At 38.1% G+C, this 21,196-nt stretch overlaps 1 protein-coding gene and 1 long non-coding RNA gene across 2 annotated transcripts; one reads left to right on the plus strand and one right to left on the minus strand.

Annotated features, from left to right (window-relative positions):
* Positions 1–1,154: 1,154 nt before the first annotated feature.
* LOC110767461 (uncharacterized) lies at positions 1,155–1,891 on the minus strand. Its single transcript, XR_002528326.2, has 2 exons — positions 1,637–1,891; positions 1,155–1,536 (listed from the first exon to the last, which is right to left on the minus strand). It is a non-coding gene; the product is annotated as an uncharacterized LOC110767461 (long non-coding RNA).
* A 4,136-nt stretch (positions 1,892–6,027) lies between these two features.
* On the plus strand, positions 6,028–10,470 carry LOC110767453 (U-box domain-containing protein 52-like). Its single transcript, XM_021970998.2, has 10 exons — positions 6,028–6,637; positions 6,735–6,826; positions 6,925–7,046; positions 7,156–7,370; positions 7,471–7,525; positions 7,847–8,210; positions 8,496–8,597; positions 8,755–9,180; positions 9,335–10,093; positions 10,256–10,470. The coding sequence occupies exons 1-10, from the start codon at positions 6,466–6,468 to the stop codon at positions 10,364–10,366; spliced, it is 2,418 nt and encodes an 805-aa protein (XP_021826690.2). The 5' UTR covers positions 6,028–6,465; the 3' UTR covers positions 10,367–10,470.
* Positions 10,471–21,196: the final 10,726 nt, after the last annotated feature.

Genomic DNA, 21,196 nt, shown 5'->3' on the forward strand with positions numbered 1-21,196 from the left:
ATTTATTTTATTTATAGATTTAATTATGTTTTTATCTATGTGGAGGTAGGCTTCACTTGCCACATCACCCACTCAATTATTGTAAGGCTTAATTACACCAATGCCCCCTGAAACTACGGTCAAATCTCACATTGCCCCCTCAAACTTAAAGTGGCCCACTGACCCCATTGATCATGGTTTGGTGACCCACTTTACCCAATGCCGTCAACTCAATCCAAAACTCTGTTAAATTTGATGACGTGGAAATGGTGTTTGAGTAGTTTTGTACACGTGGGCTATTTCATGCATATGTGGACTCCACATAAGCAATAAACTAATCAAACAAATTCAAAAAAAATAAAAACAACAATAAAAATTCATAAGGCCAAAAGATAAAAGAAACAAAAATTTAACCAATTCGCCACACAACAAGGATCCTTTGAGCTTGCAAGGCAGATATTGCTCAGCTTCATAATTAAATCTGTCCAGCATGATAAGGATCCTGTAACCGAAAGTAAGCAGGAAAACCATTCACATTCAGATGACATAGAAAATGACAGTGCAATTATAAAAATTCACTATGGAAATGAAGGAAAGAAGGACTTGCCTTCTGAATCCAGTGGCTCTGAGCAAGCAAGAACAACGGATGTAAATACAAAGTAAGGGCATGCCGAAGGATTTACAGTTGTCAAGTAGAGGAGAAGAAGCCGGCAGCTCAGAAGTGGGGTAACTAGGTTGTACAATCAGCAATCAATATCGGCTTCTGTTCATTGAATATATACAGATCATGAACCTGAAACCAGGGCACCAAGAAGCATCAGCTTTTTCCTTCCTCAAATCTCTCACATAACAAGTTATAATGTAGAAAGTTTCTCATTTTTTTGAGAGAGAAACTAGGTATTCTAATTTTTTTGGCCAATCAGCTCTCCCCATGTTTATGTTTTATTTACTATTTTGGAGATTTTGATGAATAAAAATTCGTTCGTTCTCAAGTTCGGTGTCGGTGCATCACTATATCAGAATTTTACTAAGTAGATTTCTTTCTTTTTTCCTTCAGTTCAATTTCTAAAACAATTTTTTTCAACAGATGCATCGAAGAAGAAGCAGGTGCAATCGAGGTAAATTGCCACAAAATAGAGGATTGCCATTGAAGTATCACTTTAACTGGTTCTCAATTTATGTATTCATGAAGGTGGCAGGCAGTTCACACCAACTGTTAACTTATTCTTGGGAAACAAACAGTTTCATACATATATGCGCAGGAAATCAAGAATGAAACATTGCAATTTATACACAGGTCAGAGTTTTGCTCTGTTTTGTCTATGTTGTCACTGCAAAATCCAATGATGTCCTACTGTCACTACGAATCTTTAGACAAGACCCGATCCTCGTACTAGGGATGTCCACCAGGTGGTGCTTTAGGAGGTGCTTGACTGGGTTTTCTTGGATGATCACGGTCCCTGCCTGCATTTGTTAATATCCGAAGGGGTCGTAGACGTGGAGCTGCCATTCCTAAAATCCGAGCTGATCGCTGCTTATCAAAGTTGGCCTTGCTTTCTGAACAGCTACAGGTGTTAGCAGCTGCATTATTGCTATCAATTGAATGATGAAAAATATATATATCAGCAAGAGCAATGTGTAAAGTTAAAAACCTTACCCTTTATTGGCCCTTGTGGTTCGGCTGAAGAGTAAGCCAACCTAAGCTCAAGCAATAGGATGACAAGGACTAGTGCAGAGGCTGATACCAGAAGGAGCTTTGCCATTGTTAATGAAGAAAGCTTGAGTTATGCATGGGATGACTTCTTTAAGTCTCTTATTTAGTGTTTGCAGACATTGAAGGCTATGTTGACAAGGGCAATTGCTAGGAAAGAGAGGTCAAGTTAAGATGTGGTACATTCACACAGCTGTTTTGACAAATCAAATCACCCTTGACTTTTAAGGGTAAAAAAGAAACAAAAACGAAAGCGAAAGCAAACTAGTCAAAAAATAAAATATAAAAAAAATCCTTGCTTGCGAGATTGGAAATCCAAATCCACCTCCATTGTTGAACTTGTCATTGTCCCTGTTGGAAAGCATTGATCAATTATAAAATGGTCATGGGATTAGGAGTCAATTAATCTTTGATTAGTTAATTTGCAATTAAATTTAGTGATTAAGCATAGACTATAGTAGGGATCATCATTTGACCGACAACTAGATAGCCTGGCTGGCCTGACTAAATATTTTAGTAGGCCATACTTGGGTAAGAGCTTTAAACTCAAGCCTGGCCAACGACCCGCCCATTTAAAGTCCATAAGGCCGAATTTAACACCAAGAGTACTACCCATCTCTCTGATTCATTACAATTTGTTGAATGTGTAAAGAAAGGAAGTGAGACATGCCTAATGAATGAATTGGTTGGAAAATAAAAATGAGTGTGGAAGTAGGAACCAATCAGAAAGTAAGATTTGAATCAGAAAGGAGAATAAAGAGCATATTTGAAGTTTTTATTTATTATATTATCGTTGAGATTGACAAGAAGAATCCTATCCTTTTATTAAAAGTATAGATGTTGCTAAAACATGGTATTCTCATACTAGGGATGTCCGCCCTTAGGTGCTCTAGGTGCTGGAGTGGGTTTTTTTCTTGGATGATCAAAGTCCCTACCTCTGCTGTGAGGTAAATTCACAAATCGGCTATCTGTTGGTTTTGAAGGGGGTGGTGGAGGTTGAGCTGCTCTTCCCAAAATCCGAGCAAATCGCCGAACAACAAAACGAGAGCTCTCACACTTTGCCATTGATAATATAGATGTCTTCCTGGGGAAGTCTCTTTATTTAAACTTTTCATACAATTTAAGGGGGTGTATTCAATTAGGATTGTATACGATTTTGAAATTTTTTTTTTAAGTGACAGATTTCCTGGAATTGTATAACTCCTATAGGTTTTACCCGGATTTTTAATAAACTTGTATAGGCTTTTATTATAGATTTTCATACTTTTGTATGAACTTTTGTTATAGATTCAGATATATTTGCATAGACTTCCCAATACTGTTTTCTTTTATCACTCTTTCTTCCCAACACTATTTTCTTTAAACTATCTTGACCTAGCCGCTAGTTGACCATCCCTTTTTTTTTTTTCTCCAAATTCTTCCTCTACTTGCGTCCACAACAATGAATTTCCCTTTGAAATTTCCACGAGTTGGAAATTTCCCTTTGATTTTGTTCATGAGCAGCAAACTCTTCGTCCAAAAATTCAATTAAAAAAAACAACTCTTTGTCCAAAAAGCAAGGGCCCTATCATCTGGTAGTGTTATGGGTGATGGACAGTGGCGGACCCACAAAGGCACAAAATTCCTTAAAGTCTGAGTCTGAGGAGGTGCAATTTGGAATTCACTATTAATTGAACAGGTATAGTTTCTCATGCCCACTTCATAACATATATAATACTTATTAATAGGCCATCTCTTTTCTAAATTTTTTATTTTAAAAAATGTCATATCTATTTTTTCTTTTTAATAGTCATGTCATCTTCATGTTTTGGTGTTAAATAGATGAGTAACATATCTTTTTTATATATTCCTTTTTAAAATAATTCAAGTTGAAAAGGTTTACACCTCAATGTCTCAAAGCTTATGCCTCACTTTAAGGGATCAAAAACGCCTACCCTCCATACTTCGTCTTTCAAAATATTGTCACTTTAGATTGAAGAAACTCCAAACATAGCAAAACAAATTAAAAGCAAGTTGATGAGATCTCTATAGATATTTGAGAATAGGAGATATTCTCTCCCACTTTAGATATTAAAAGTGAGTTCATCGAAGATTTGTTTGTAATTTTATTCTTTCTATAAATTATGAATGATATTAGTATTGTTTAAATTCAAGGTTATTTGATATTGTCTAAATAATTTTATGGAGCTTTTAGCCTTTTAAATTTGCCCCTTCCCTAAAAAATTCCTGGATCCGCCACTGGTGATGGAAATATATCTCAACCTTCCGCCGCCTTGACGTTGGCTTCACCCCAAGATGATCTCCAGGGGAAGGTATTGGAGATCGAGAAATATCTAGCCAAGCTTTCCGTCCAGCAACTCCAACTGGTTGACTTGAAGAAATCACTAATTGAGGAGCTTTGCTTAATACAAGACGCTTGTAACCACCCAAGGCCAGTGCATGGCTTAGTGCATTGTTTGCCATACGATGGAAAATTTTCTAACGCGGAGAGAAAAAAAAAACATGTCGTATGAAATCTTTGGGGTGGAGGTTGAATTTATGTTGGCCTTTATTATTTATACCTAAAACCCACAAATTCTCCAAACTCCAACACTTAATTAAATCCTTCCAAATCTATCTCCTTTTAAATATAGGTAAATTTATTTGGACTTTTTCCAAGTCCTAATTGAATACACCCACATTTAGATGAACATTTTAAAAGTTCAAACAAGTCTAGATTGAATACACCCAAATTGTTATAGACTTTTTAAAAGTTTGTATAAATCCAAATTGAATACACCCGAATTTTTAAAATATTTTTAAACACTCTAGAATCCTAATTGAATACACCCCTATAAGTCTAAATGTTGAGCAGGACAATTACAAGGAAAGAGAGGTCGGTCTAGTTTTCCTTTTTATGGATAAGACAAGAGAGGTCAAGTTAATTTGTTTGATAATCATTTCAATTTAGTTTTTAGTTTTCATTTTTCATTTTTTGTATAGAGAAAAAAGAGGGAGAATGGAAGTGAGAATGAAAGTGGAGTTGTGGAGATGGGTTTGAGAGGGAAAATGAGAGGGAATGATGAGAAGGAGGAGTAACAAAAGTGAAAACAAAAACTAAAAACAGAAATCGATTTGAAATTGTTATCACTTTCAAGTTTTTATTTTCACTTTTGTTGCTCCTCCCTCCTATCCACCCCTTTCATCCTCTCTCTCAATCTCATCCTCGCTCCCATTCTCACTCTCATTTTCCTCTATACTATCTAGCACAAAAAAATAAAAAATAAAAATAAAAACTAAAAATAAAATGGTCATCAAACAAACTATCTATTTGGCAGTGGTGTTTTTCACAAAAGCAATTCACTCCTCTTGACTTTTGAAATGCAGCCACCTTCACTAGCTACAAACCAAAATCAAGCCCTTGAATATGAGTTTGAAAAACCAATCCCATCTTCATCGTTGCTGAACTTTTCATTATCGCTGTTGGAAAGTCCTCATCAATTATAACTCAGCTTTGGTTAAGAGGTTTATCGTTATGCATGGATTATATGGAGTTACATATAAATCCCTCTTGATGAGGAGGAACTCATAGCTGTCACCGAACGTGTTATAACATGAGTCGATTGTTGACGATGTGATGAACTTATGATCACACCAAAAACTTACTCATGCCAACGACCCACCAATTGGGGCAACTAGAAGATCAGCAATCTATCTAGCTTCTGTGCAGGTAGTTGCAACGGCAGTATGTGATCAATGGGGGTGAGACGAACCCAATATCTTTTTCTTTTCTTCCACTAATCTTGACCCCAACATTCAATCTTAACCTTAAGGAATTTGATGAAATAGCTCTGAGGTGCAAAGAAAAGGCTGAGGCTGTGAGGCACACCTGGCTGAGGTGGAGAGCTTTTAATTATCACATTCTCAATGTGATAAATTTCTTACTCCGCCACTAAATGGCGGCTTTTGCATTGGCTTTCTTGCTGATCTTTTAGGGTGTAAATAATTTTGTACACATGCCATAAAATTTGGTGGGTTCAAAACACACCATGTTGGCATTGTTGCGTTGCGTGTATGGTTAGATTGTATTTCATAACGATTGTACCAAAAATAGAAAAAAAGAATGCAATATTCTAGTTAGGTAAATGTTCAACACACCTTTTTGTTGGGCCGTGTGATCAAATTGTTAATTTTTAATTTTTTTTTAAGTCAAAAGCCGTGTGATCAAATTTGTTAGCTAGGCTTTGCGTCAAGAAAACGAGAACATGGAAGTGCCTCAAATTAACAAATAACCGTTGAAACTTGAAGCTATCAACTCCTAGATTTTGTGCTTTATGGCCTACATAGCTAAAAGGGCCTGCAAGTTAGCTAATTTTGGAAGAAGGCTCTAAATTCGAGATTCAGACTTCATCAGTCAGATTAGCTTAATATAGAGGCAAGAGAAGATGGTTAATAAAAGGAATTCGGCACTCTTAAGTTAACAGAACAAACTAACTGTCTTCTTCTCTGTTGTTAACAGAGCCAACAAACTCTGCCCAAGTTCCTCTATAATAATCGAAGTACCTGTAGCACAGATTTGTGCCAAGGCATTTCCAGTTGTATTGTATGTATCAAAGATAAGCTTTTCAAGAAAAATATATATTCAGGTTTCTTTTATTGTGGCTTAGAATCTCAGTGAATTCTCAGACATATCATTCTATTGTAATTGGCATTGGCTACTGGTTAGAGTACTTTGTTGGAGAAAATTTTGAGATCAATTGCTTAATTCATTCATTGAAAGAGAAAGAGAAAGAGAAATGGGACTTAGAGGGAAACCTGGGAAGAAGGAAGAGTCTGTGGCTGTGGCAGTAGACAAGGACAAAGGAAGTCAGCATGCTATCAAATGGACTGTTGATAATCTTCTCAGCAGGGGCCAAAATCTCACATTGCTCCATGTCAAAGAAACTGCATCTCACCACCATCATCATAGTAATTCAATCTCTCTCTCTCTCTCTCTCTCTCTCTCTCTCTCTCTATTATCTGTTTCTTATCTAATTTCCCCTGTTTTACTCACATAATCGTGTAGCAGAGGAGGCCGGAAAGGTGTACCAGAGCCAAGCTGATGCTCAAGCCAAAGAATTGTTTCTTCCATTCCGCTGCTATTGCACCAAAAAGGCTGTGAGTAAATGCATGCATGCTTCTTAATTAATTTATACATCATTAATTTTGTTCCACACCAGAATTCATCTCCTTATGATTTCATCTTTCATGTGCAGATAAAATGCTATGAGATCATAATTGAGGACACTGATATATCTAAAGCCCTCGTCAACTATGTTACCACTAATTTAATTGAGATTTTGGTGCTTGGCACACCATCAAAGAATGGTCTTTTCAGGTATGATTAATCACAATAATAAATATTTCTTATATGTTTGAGATTTTTGTTAGGCATATATTCTAATCTAACCTTAGCAGTCCTAAACATCAATCTTGTTTCACAAAAGGTTCATGACCACGGACGTTCCAACCACCGTGTCGAAAAAGGCACCCGACTTTTGCACGGTGTATGTCATTGGCCGGGGAAAAATCTCAATTGTGCGATCCGCTACCGGTTCAGTACCCGAAAGAGCCTCACCACCACCTCATGAAATAGAGCATCACTCCAGCAAAGCTTCTGAATCTTATCCACAAATGATGATGAGCAATCAGAAACCCAGAGGTTTGTTTCTCTTATTCTAGCGTCATGCAGTGTTATTTCCCACCTCATAAGAATGCTTAATTTTTGTCCCTACTTACTCAAGTTTCTTTGATTTACACAGCACCAGAAAGGACACAGTTTTCAGCCCGTAGGCATCCAAACGAAAACGAAATCATGTAAGCTCTGATACATTGATTACTTAGGAGTGGAGATTTTATAGATGTTTAGGTAGTGATGTTAAAAACAATTAATCATGGAAGTGATGCTAACAACCATCAATGTTTTTAGACTACAAACTCTGGAGTGTTTCCAGTAATCTTTTTTCAATCTCCTATTTTAACCATTATTCCTCATTGGATTGTTAGGCTGCCTAGATGAAGTTTCCATTAAGGGTTCTAAAATTCTAGATATATATGTTCAACAAATATAAGTAATTCTAGAAAATAGGATGTTTAGTCACAATTGATAAGAGGACTAACCAAATAAAAATGATACAGGTCACCTTTCAGCAGAGGAAACTCTGCACTGAACAAATCATATGAGCTTCCACCGGACAGTGATATATCTTATGTGAGCAGCGGAACGCCAGGCAGGGATCACATGTTTCCTTCATTCTATGACAGCATGTCATCGGGAATGACCTCTCGTTTTTCAATCAACTCCGATTTGGACAGCAGAAGCTCCACCTCTTCGGCATCTTACTCTGGAACCAAGTTTGTCGACATGAGCTCTCCGCAACATGATTTCTCATCGCCACTTCGTAATTTCTCATCACCGCATCATGATTTCTCATCACCGCAACATGATTTCTCATCATGCTCATTTGAAAGTGGAAACTCGTGGTCATCGTCACAGAACGCGGTAAGACAATTTCCCAGTGTAGTAAACTTGAAGCACTACCAACCTACAAGCTTTGGAGCATGTCTACTATAAGCTTGTCATCAGAAGCTGATATATACCCCAAATTCTTTGACCCAGGAGCCAGTTTAGATGTTCTTTCAATAACTCATATATCTCAAATCACAAATCAGTTCCATTTGATTGGTTTTCATGCCATTGTGCATAAAGACACAGATTTATTACTATAGCATACATACATATGCAGAAATAGGTCAGAGTATTTATACTGTTGCCTGAAAATAACAGGATGATGTGGACGCCGAGATGAGGAGGCTCAGGCTAGAGCTCAAGCACACAAGGGATATGTACAATACAGCCTGCAAGGAGGGAGTCACAGAAAAACATAAGGTATTGATCTGAAATTTTTTTTGAGCATAGACTATACAAAAGTATTGGTATCATCTCCAAAGTTTCAATTTTAGGTAAACTGAATTATGAGTAGTGAGAACAATTATTTGTTGAAATATGTATATATTTTCAAATTTTATTGACATCATCATCACAGGCAAAGGAAGTCAACCGATGGAAATTGGAAGAAGAACTGAGATTAGAAGAGGGACGAATAGTTGAGGAAGCTGCATTGTCACTTGTTGGGAAGGAGAAAGCAAAGTATAGGGCTGCCATGGAGGCAGCAGAAGCAGCTCAAAGGATTGCTGAATTGGAAACACAAAAAAGGAGAAATGTAGAACTGAAAGCCCTTAGAGAAGCTGAACACAGGAAGACAGTGCTAGAATCAAACGCATATGACCTCAGGTACAGGAAATACACAATTGAGGAGATTGAAACAGCAACAAATGATTTCTCAGCAGGTTATAAGATTGGGGAAGGAGGCTATGGGCCTGTATATAGAGGTGAGCTCGACCACACACCAGTGGCAATAAAAGTTCTACGCCCTGATGCAGCTCATGGAGAGGAGCAGTTCAAGAAAGAGGTTTGTGGCTCTGCACATAATCAAACTTTTAACTAGTATCTTCTAAATACCACTCTCTTCAGTTCAAGCAAGGAGTACTAATATTTCTCTCTCCACGCTTGTGCACTTTTGTCTCTCTAAACAATTTTTATGATAACTCATAATTATTATGCAGGTTGAAGTATTGAGTTGCATAAGACATCCAAACATGGTTCTCCTTCTTGGAGCATGTCCAGAATTTGGTTGTCTGGTCTATGAGTACATGGCTAATGGGAGCTTAGAAGACTGTCTCTTCCGGCGAGGTAACACCCCAGTTATTCCTTGGCAGTTAAGGTTCAGAATTGCTGCAGAAATTGCGACAGGGCTTTTGTTCCTTCATCAGACCAAGCCAGAACCCCTTGTCCACCGTGACCTAAAACCCGGAAACATTTTGCTAGACCATAACTATGTGAGCAAGATCAGTGATGTAGGTTTGGCCAGGCTTGTCCCTGCATCGGTTGCCAATTCTGTCACTCAGTATCACATGACATCAACAGCCGGAACATTCTGTTATATCGACCCAGAGTATCAGCAAACAGGAATGCTTGGAGTAAAATCTGATGTCTATTCACTTGGGGTCCTGCTTCTACAAATAATAACTGCCAAACCACCAATGGGTTTAACTCATCTTGTTGAGGAAGCTATTGACACAGGGGCTTTTGCTGAGGTGCTTGACCCTGCTGTTTCTGACTGGCCTATTGAGGAAGCCTTGAAGTTTGCCAAGCTTTCTTTGCAGTGTGCTGAAATGAGGCGAAAAGACAGACCAGATCTCGGGAAGGTTCTTCTACCGGAGCTTAATAGATTAAGAGAATTTGGTCAAGATAGCATGAATCGGCTCATGTTTGGCGGCAGCCAAGTGTTCTCAGAAAAACAAGGCGCGATTTCCACAAGACAAGTGAGTTGCATAACATAAAACTTGCACTGCGCTTGAATTAACTGCACGGATCATTCTTCCACAGGAAGCATCATAATACTATTGGTTTTTGTTGTGTTTTGCCTTCATCTAATATTTTTCTTAACATTTATTTTGATTTTATGTTTTTGGTCTTATTTGTAGGATGTGATAAGTGACACCAATCTAACACATTCAGGATATGATAGCTCAAGGAGTCAGTCAAGCACACCATCTAATGCGGGAAGAAGAATGTTATTCTCGGATTTAGAATAAAAGATAAATCAGTTCTTCACTTTGTTTGTTTTTTTTCCTTTTTCTGAAGCACATAATTTTCTTGTGTCAAAGTTGTAATTCATGTGTAATTCGTTTTATGAATTTTCCCAAATATAAAGCTTTACATTCATTTTCACAATTGTTGCCTTATGTTTCTGATTGAGCATACTGGCACAGAACCTTCCTGGATGCCTATAAAGAAAATGGTAGACTGGAAGGATAAGGTACTACAAGAGAAAATAATAATGGAGACAGATAGCAAATAAACAAGAACTCAAACAAAAAGCAAACAGATGCATATACCCTGAATCCCACAAGGGTTTTACTCTAGGAAGATTCAGGCTATTTAAATAAATTCTTATTTGAAGGACACCTTTGTATTAGCGTCCGTTTGTGATATGTTTCAAATTTGTTTCAATGCCGAATTCTTGGGGTTTAACGGTCTTTGTATATCATTTAACCAATTTTAGGATTTAAAAAATTGAAAAAATGAGGGTTTCATCGAGACTATTCGTATTACAAAGGTAGGAATTATACGTCAATTTTATAATGTTGTCATTATAGAATTGAATATACATAATATCTGAATGTAATTCACTGTTAATTAGTAAATGAATATTAAACAAGACATGATCGATTGTGACACTAGGGACGTCCGCTAGAAGGTGCTTTAGGAGGTGTTGGAGGTTGCCTTGGTTTGTCAAGGTCCTTGCCTTCTTGTGGTGAAAGTTGACGACCCCTGAACCTCAAAATCCTATCTGATGGCCGTTTATGGAAATGGATAGTACTTTCCTCACAGCCCGTACAGGTGTCAACTGCTGCATTTCCTTCCTTAATCTCTGTACACATTGAATATAAGTGACTGGTTAACTCAAAACAAATTGAATGAACACCGTTACATACAAGAAGGTATTAATTTTGAGTACTCAAAAAAGTATAATGAGATTGTACAAAATTTTTGACAACTTCTCTGGAATGATTGCTTATGGAGTCATTTGAGGCATTACTTGTCTCATTGGTTATGGTTATGGACATGCATCAAAGTTCCATATGTGACGCATAATTAACATCACAGTCGCTTATTGATTATAAATAAACGAGGTTCAAATATAAAGAAACGAAATGCTACCACATCATTTGGGTTAAGAGCAAGGTATAAGAGAATTAACCTCACCTTTTATTCGCAATGGTTCGTGTAGTTCAGATGAAGAGTAAGCCAACCCAAGCTCAAGCAATAGGATGACAAGTAATGCAGTGGCTGCTATTGCAAGGAGCTTCGCCATTGATAATGAAAAAGCTGGAGTTATGCATATGGGATATCTTGCTATGGCATCTTTTTATAAGGGATGCTCTCTTTCTCTCTCTGTCATGGATATATTAGGAATTTATTACAATGAAAGAGAGAAAAAGGATACCATGGGCGGGTCAAGTAATAGCTGCGGAGAAAAGTCAAGATTTGTTCTTTTTTCACAGAATAAAAAAAAAATAAAAAAATAGCTACCTAGCAAAGAGCAAACAATGAAAAAGCACAGCTTCCTTTGAGTTGGTCTCCTATTATTATTATTATTATTATTATTTTGGCCTTAGTTGGTGTCCTCTTTCATACACTAGAAAAGAAACACGCCCTTGGCTTGAAAAATAGCCACCGTTTCTCCCTTGGTCCAATGGCGAAAAATTAATTTAACATGTACAAAATGAGGCCTAGCCAACTTGAGCCAAGTAAGATTATCTAATAGTAACTGGCGCAGATCCCTCAAAAAGAGAGTATGTAAAGTGTAAATCCAGTTGCCACCTTCATCAATCATTCCTCCATCACATCTCTGGTTAACTTCTTCAGCACCATTCATCTTTCTCATTGCCATTCATCCTGCCTTTACTCTTTCTTTGTCATTTCATTAATCGGTTAATTAAGAAGAAAAATACTATTTAGTTTAATATTGTTGTGTGTTATTCATCTTACAAAGAGGGATATATACACTAAGGTTATAATCCTAATCCCACTATCAAGTGGAGTAATTACAAGCCTATACTATGAAATCTAATATTATAAGGAATTACCTAAACTATTATACAAAAGTCAACAAATTCATTTATTTTGTCTTTTAATTGTCTCATTTGGTTATTCTAGCTTACCTTTCCTCCTCTTTTTCTTTTGATTAGTGGAGAAGGGGGTTGTCCCTTTTAAGTAAATTAGGGCCATGTTTAGTGACTAGTATTGGATTGGATAAGTCACTAAATCTAAGGAATATTGAAGGAGGAAATGAAGGTATGGGTGAATGACTTTCCATGTTGGGGGATTAGGAGGGATTAGTTATAAGGTGTTGTTATCCTACCATTTGGTGGGGATTAGATGACATAAGTTTTCGTCATGAGTAGTCCATCTTCTACCTTCAACTTGGTAAAAAAAAAATCATTTCTTCCTTAAACATACTTTAAATAGAGGGAGTATCCAATCCAATCCAATACTAGTCACCAAATATGACCTAGATCAATAGTGCAACAATTAAAACTACAAATTTGAAACACATACACACTGATCAGTGCATAATTATATGTCATTTTGTACCCTTCTAATTTATGATTTGGTAATGTTTTTTAGTTAAACTTGTGCTTTTAATCTCTTTTGTCTTTGTCATTCAGTTAATTGAGCTTTAGGTAGAAATGGTGGCTTTGGATAGGAAAATATGCAAAAACGTGCAAACTGAGTTAGCAATTTGTATCAACCTTAACTTCTTCCTCCGACCTTGGATTGGCCCAAATGACATGTGGTTGGAAAGATGACTTTCTAAACTTCAAGATGGAGGGCTCAAAGTCATCATTTGCTTAAGAAAAGCTCAATTTGTGAGCCCATGAAGTTGTTGATCATGCTGACCTAAAGATGAGTTGATTGTTGCTTGGTCATGATGAGCTATGCACGAGCTATGGTTTCTGGTGGGATTGGTTGGTGAAGTGCAACAGCCAAATAAGAAAAGAAACTGATTTTCAATTACATTAGTGTGTTAAGTCACTACTACAAAATAGTTAAACCACGACACAAAATAGACGACAGTGCATCTTAAAACCGTCGTTATGTTTTAAAAGATGACGGTATTTTAAAAACCATCATGATATATCATCTTATACACTACTAGCGTTAGATTGATTTTTAAAAGACGACGCTTGTCACTAACAAGCGTCATCTTTTAAAACACGCTGAACAAAAAAAAGGCCACTCGATTTTTAAAAGACGACGCTTGGTAGGGACAAGCGTCGTCTTTAAAAAATCAAGTGGCCTTTTTTGGGTAAAGACACGATTTTTTTGAAAGAACTGTCGTTTATTATATGTAAAGATGACCCCTTTTTTTAAAGAACAATCGTCTATTATATGTAAAGTTGACGGATTTTTTTTTTAAAAAGGGTCGTCTATTATATGTAAAGATGACGGGTTTTTTTTAAAAAGGGTCGTCTATTATAAAGTAAAGATGACCGTTTTTTCTAAAAAAAGGGTCATCTATTATATCTAAAGATGACGCGGTTTTTTTTAAAACAAGGTCGTCTATTATGAAGTAAAGATGACGGTTTTTTTTTTAAAAAGGGTCGTCTATTATATGTAAAGATGACGGTTTTTTTTAAAAAAAAGGGTCGTCTATTATGAAGTAAAGATGACGGTTTTTTTTAAAAATGGTCGTCTATTATATGTAAAGATGACGGTTTTTTTAAAACAAGGTCGTCTATTATGAAGTAAAGATGACAGTATTTTTTTTAAAAAAAACTGTCGTCTATTATATGGAAAGACGACGGTTTTTGAAAAAACTGTCGTCTATTATATGTAAAGATGACTGTTTTTTTTTAAAGCGTCGTCTTTTAAAACACGTTAAAAAAAGGCCGCTTAGTGAATTCGTGCTCGACAAATTTTCAAAATTTCCCCCGTCTTTGAAAACCTTATCTCTCATTAACAAGCGTCGTATTTTAAAACACGCTAAAAAAATGCCGCTTAAGTGAATTCGCGCTCAACAAATTTTTAGATTTCCCCCCATCTCTAAAAACCTTATCTCTAAAAACCTTATCTCTTCCTCCTTGAAACCCTCCTAAGCTTTCTAAAACACCCTCATGAAAGGTTTGATTTGAAAGTCACATAATCTCTCAATACCCTTCTATATCTTGCTAGTGAATTCTGGATTAACCTTTTTGCGTTTCTGGTATGTTCTTTGTCTCCCTGATTTCAGATTTTCTGTCTCTCTTGATTTGTCTGGTTTGTTTACATATATTTTTTTTATATTTCTGATTTCTTTTTAGATTTTCTGATTTGGTTCTCAGGAGATGAGGAGGAAGCTTGCAGATTTATAACTTTTTCTTTTGCAGGTTTTCTATGTGAGTCGTATGTTTTTTTGTTGTTGAAAATTTGTTACCTTCTCTTTTCACCATCATTTTATTTATATATTTTTCCTTTTGTAGGTTCTCGATGGTCTTTTTTATGCTCATTTGACAAGTTTTCTATGGAAATATGGTCCAATATGGTAAAATTTCTCTTCCACCTAATTTTATATGTTTATAATCTTAGCTTTTTTTTTCTCTCTATCATTTTGATTTTTTTACAGGGATGATGGAGGAGACTTAAGTTGTGCATCATTTGTATGTTTGGATGAAGAAGGCTTGGATTAGGAGTGCGTAGGTCTTGTTAGGAAAAGATTGTACTACTTAATTGGTAGGAATTATGTTTGTTGTAGAATAAAGATTGGTTAACTATGTAATAACTATTGAATCTTCAAGTTTTATGAAAGAAACTATTTTTGAGTGTATATATTCATTAATAAAGCATTATGGTTGGTTTTCCAGTTAAAATCGTTGTATAGCATCATATGAAATCAAAAAGAACTAAAATGTAGCAGTTTGGGAACTTATTAGACGACGGTTTTCATAATAAATCATGGTCTTTACAGATAATTAACGACGGTTTTTATAAACCAACCGTTGGCTTTATAGATAATTAACGACGGTTTTTTATAAAAACCGTCGTCTTAACCTACAATCCATGACGGTTTTCATAAAAAACCATCATCTTAACCTACAATCCATGATGGTTTTAATAAAACCGTCGTCTTTCCTCCTATAATTAACGATCTTTACCTCTAAACAACGACGATTTTCTTTAAAAACCGTAGTCTTTACAGATAAACAATAACGGTGAAAAGCCGTTGTAGTTTGACACCCAAAAAGATGGCGGTAGATTTAACGACAGTTTTCAAAGTATTACAACGACGGTGGGTCCCCGTCGTCTATTTCGTTTTTTTGTAGTAGTGAGTAAAGTTAGTGAAGTGGGTGTTGTAGGAGAAAGCCATACTCAATTCAGATTTCTCACTTCCTTCTCCCAATAAATACCACTTTCACTCCACACCAAAATGAACCACATCTTGGGATTCACACTGCCACAAAATTGTCACATCCCGGGATCGGCTCCGCCGTAGCACGATATTGTCCGCTTTGAGCCCCCCTCTCTGCCCTCATGGTTTTGTTTTTGGGAGTGTTGAGGCCCAAAAAATCCACGGTTCGGCCCAAATAAATTCTCGGCCCAATGCAATACCTTACCGAGGAGAAACCCGATTAGGGCACGCGAAAGTTCGTCATACGCGCTTGCACACATGCCACGCCAAGCAAATAAGCAAAACGTCGCGCTACAAGCTTAAGTGGGCCCAAGCCACTCAAATGCCCGGGGCTTGCTTGAGTGGGTTGTGGTATGGATGGTAATAAATTAACATGAGGCCCATTGATGGGCCGAGAAATGGAAGCCCTGAGTCGCTTGGGAGCCTCGGGACTCAAGCCCATTTCTTAGGCCCAAACATGTGGGTGAGCACAAGAGGAAGAAATAGCCCAGTCAAAATAGCCTATGAACCTTACCAAAAGCCCAAACGTTTAATGAAAATAGCCCAATCAAAAATAGCCCAATCAAAAAGTAGCCTATTGACTCAACCAAAAAGCCCAATTACTTAATGAGCCATCTTGGCCCATACAATTACCCCAGCTGGCTGGGAGAACAAAAGCCACGAATGGGGAGGTCTGAAGGTTTATTGAGTAAAGCTGCTGGAGGTTCCAACACATGGGGGAGCAAGTTCCAAGCAAAAATCCTTCAAGGAACCAAGGGATATTAGCACGCAAGGAGGGATGCCATCCCTTGAACCAGCATACAAACCCATTTTCTTTCCTTCATCAAATTTGGCCATGGAAAAAGGAAGAAAGAAGATAAAGAAGATGGGTGAAAATAGAGGCTCTCCTATGAAGCAGCCAAGGGAGGAAGCCTTAAGCCCCCAAAAGTCTTTGATTTTGTGGGATTGGGCAGAGCTAATTGTTGCCACCATAAGGTAAGTCAAGAGGGAGGAGAAGAAAGAAGGAGGAAAGCTTAGCTAGATTGGGAGGAAACCATTAGGGTTTCTTGGAGAAGAGCAAATCCCAGCAGCTATAAATAGGACCCCTCTCTACCCAATACAACACACACTGGGGAGAGCAAGCTTCCTCTCCTACCTGCAAGCTCAGTAATTTTCGTGCTTTGCTGGTCTATCACCCTTATTCCCCTCATTTTTTTTCCTCTTCTGGCAGGCTGCTCAGAGTCACTGACGAGCTGCCGGAAGTGATACTCAAGTCACCCATTTCTTTCTTTCCCTCAATCTCAACCAAACCTCCCTGCAAAACCCTTTCTTCTCTTACCTTAATACCCCATCTTTCCCTTAGAAACACTTAATTTTCCCTCAGTGCTAAACTCATGTTGATTTTGCTTCCATGCCACATGCCTCTCATGCCAAGCCCAAGATTTTATCTGTAAGCATGAAGAAATTATCTATAAGTTGCTGTTGTTTTGGTTGGTGAAGGTAACCAAAATACTTCCTAAGGCCCTGCTGCCCTTTCGAAGCATTTTGGGGCTTAATTTTCGAACTCAGACAAAGGGGACAATTTCATCAGCTAAGCCCACCTGCCGCCGGAAGAAAAAGACCCCTACAGGGAGCTCACGACAACTTTCCAGTGGGTCACCCATCCTGGGATTGCTCTGGCCCCAACTCGCTTAACTTCGGAGTTCCCATGACTCCGAAGCCAGTGAGCTCCCAAAAGGCCTCGTGCTAGATGGAGGTGGGCATGTACCTATAAGGTACATCACCCCCTCTCCGTTGGTCGATGTGGGATGTTACAACTCATCCATCCTTCATTCCATCCTCCATTCCATCCTCCACATCATTCCCCAAATACATTCAGAAATCACCCTCAAACACTCCCACAACCCCCAAAAACTCTAGCAATAAACCCAAAGCTCTAAACAGCCCCAAAGACACACACAAGCACACACAAAAGGGAAACACTAAATTGCCTTATTACAATTTAGCATTAACTTTAACAGGCTAGCATTATTGAGGAGGGGATGAGCCATTACAAATTAGTATGTGAGCAATCTATCCCATTTCCTATGTAAGATTCAATCAACCCATGCCCATGACGAGGGCTCCTTGATTGGCGATCTTGGGGAAAGACTGCCCCTTTGCTTGCCAGATACGTGTGAAGTATGTTTCAAGTTTGGATGTCCAATCCAAATCTAATTCAGTAAAAAAAGAATGTGATAAATCAGTTTTCCTTTGATACTATTTGTTACAGAGGTGACAACTAACACATATCTCAAATCCGAGAAACATTCTACAGAATGGTCTCCTTGGCTATATCAGTTGTCATTATGAAGTGAAACCCAATGATGTCTGAATTTAGTTCACTTGTGATGAATCTTAAAACAAGAGACGTGATTCTAGGGCTTAGGGGTGTCCGCCAGGACGTGCTGTCACTACTACCAAAAACACTTTGCGCGACGAAATATGTTTGTTGCGCAAAGTACAATTTCGTCGCCCAAACTTTGCGCGATGAACTTTTGGTCGCGCAAGTTCTGTCTCGCAAAACCCGTCTCGCGCAAGTTTGCGCGACGAAAATTACTATTCGTCGCGCAAAGTATCTTTGCGTGACGAACGATAATAACTTTGCGCGACGAACACTAATGTCGCTCAAAGACACTTTGCGCGACGAATAGTAACCACTTTGCGCGACGAATAATAGCAACTTGAGCGACGAATAGTACCACTTTGCACGACGAATATTATCTACTTTGCGCGACGAATATTATTTACTTTGCGCGACGAACCTTAACCACTTTGTGCGATGAACCTTAACGTCGCGCAAATATACTTTGCGCGACGAATCCTAATGTCACGCAAAACTTTGCGCGACGAAATATTTATTTTTAAAAAAAAAATTTAATAAAAAATAAACTAGTTAGTTTGCGCGACGAAATATTTTGTTGCGCAAGGATTTTGACATTTTGTTTTATTATTTCTCTTATATCAATTTCATTATATTAATTTTTTCAAATTTTTACTTTTTAAATTTAATTTAATTGTATGATTTTATTTTTTTAATTACTTTAATTTAAATTGACATATTCAAAATAAAATTACATATGAAAAATTGTGGTCAAATTATCCAATATATATAATATTCAAATGTACACATAAATTAACAAAGTACAGTAATAAAATCTACAAGCCTATTGTGATGGTAGTGGCAGAGGATATGTTTTTCGACTTTAGCCGTCAAAGTCTCGACAATTCTCTACCAAAAAAAAAACAAATATTGTCAAATATAAATAAAAAAAACATAAAATAATGTTGAGGCCCAAAAAATCCACGGTTCGGCCCAAATAAATTCTCGGCCCAATGCAATACCTTACCGAGGAGAAGCCCGATTAGGGCACGCGAAAGTTCGTCATACGCGCTTGCACACATGCCACGCCAAGCAAATAAGCAACACGTCTCGCTACAAGCTTAAGTGGGCCCAAGCCACTCAAATGCCCGGGGCTTGCTTGAGTGGGTTGTGGTATGGATGGTAATAAATCAACATGAGGCCCATTGATGGGCCGAGAAATGGAAGCCCCGAGTCGCTTGGGAGCCTCGGGACTCAAGCCCATTTCTTAGGCCCAAACATGTGGGTGAGCACAAGAGGAAGAAATAGCCCAGTCAAAATAGCCTATGAACCTTACCAAAAGCCCAAACGTTTAATGAAAATAGCCCAATCAAAAATAGCCCAATCAAAAAGTAGCCTATTGACTCAACCAAAAAGCCCACTTACTTAATGAGCCATCTTGGCCCATACAATTACCCCAGCTGGCTGGGAGAACAAAAGCCACGAAGAGGGAGGTCTGAAGGTTTATTGAGTAAAGCTGTTGGAGGTTCCAGCACATGGGGGAGCAAGTTCCAAACAAAAATCCTTCAAGGAACCAAGGGATATTAGCACGCAAGGAGGGATGCCATCCCTTGAACCAGCATACAAACCCAGTTTCTTTCCTTCATCAAATTTGGCCATGGAAAAAGGAAGAAAGAAGATAAAGAAGATGGGTGAAAATAGAGGCTCTCCTCTGAAGCAGCCAAGGGAGGGAGCCTTGAGCCCCCAAAAGTCTTTGATTTTGTGGGATTGGGCAGAGCTAATTGTTGCCACCATAAGGTAAGTCAAGAGGGAGGAGAAGAAAGAAGGAGGAAAGCTTAGCTAGATTGGGAGGAAACCATTAGGGTTTCTTGGAGAAGAGCAAATCCCAGCAGCTATAAATAGGACCCCTCTCTACCCAACACAACACACACTGGGGAGAGCAAGCTTCCTCTCCTACCTGCAAGCTCAGTAATTTTCGTGCTTTGCTGGTCTATCACCCTTATTCCCCTCATTTTTTCCTCTTTTGGCAGGCTGCTCAGAGTCACCGACGAGCTGCCGGAAGTGATACTCAAGTCACCCATTTCTCTCTTTCCCTCAATCTCAACCAAACCTCTCTGCAAAACCATTTCCTCTCTTACCTTAATACCCCATCTTTCCCTTAGAAACACTTAATTTTCCCTCAGTGCTAAACTCATGTTGATTTTGCTTCCATGCCACATGCCTCTCATGCCAAGCCCAAGATTTTATCTGTAAGCATGAAGAAATTATCTGTAAGTTGCTGTTGTTTTGGTTGGTGAAGGTAACCAAAATACTTCCTAAGGCCCTGCTGCCCTTTCGAAGCATTTTGGGGCTTAATTTTCGAACTCAGACAAAGGGGACAATTTCATCAGCTAAGCCCACCTGCCGCCGGAAGAAAAAGACCCCTACAAATAATAACAAAAAATTGGCATAAACTCAAAACTAACTCTAAAAACACATATTATTGAAAAAAATTTAACATTTGGAGAGAATATACTATTTGACAAGATTTTGAGTGAGTGAGAATGAGAGGGAGAAGTGAGTGTGAGAGAATTAGAGAAGATAGTGAGAGAGAGATGAAAGAGTGAGTGAGAGTGAGAGATGATGAAAAGAGAGATAAGAGAGTGAGTGAGAGTGAGAGATAGTGAAGAAAGAGATGAGAGATTAAGTGAGAGGAGTGAGTGTGAGAGAAAGGGTAGGATTTGGTGAGAGATAGTGAAGGAAGAGATGAGAGATTAAGTGAGAGGAGTGAGTGTGAGAGAAAGGATAGGATTTGGGGAGAGGGAAAGTGAGAGGAGTGAGTGTGAGAGAAAGGGTAGGATTTGGGGGGAGGGAAAGAGAGAGGAGAGGTAAGAAGAGTAGAAGACATTGAGAAATGGTGGAGGAGTTATGTGGGTTTTAAAAACCGGATTACTTTGCGCGACGAAATAATATATTGGTCGCGCAAAGTCTCTAAAAAAAAAATTTTAAAAATTTCCCATTTTTGTTGCCCGCCCAAATTTTTAGGGTTTTGCGCGACGAAATTTTGGTCACTCAAAGTTTTGCGCGACCAAAATATTCCCGCGTCCCATTTTTGGTACCCGCCAAATTTTTCGAGTACACTTTGCGCGA

This window comes from Prunus avium, chromosome 3 (assembly GCF_965620075.1).
Source record: "Prunus avium chromosome 3, drPruAviu1.hap1.1, whole genome shotgun sequence".
In the NCBI taxonomy this organism is placed as follows: domain Eukaryota; kingdom Viridiplantae; phylum Streptophyta; class Magnoliopsida; order Rosales; family Rosaceae; genus Prunus; species Prunus avium.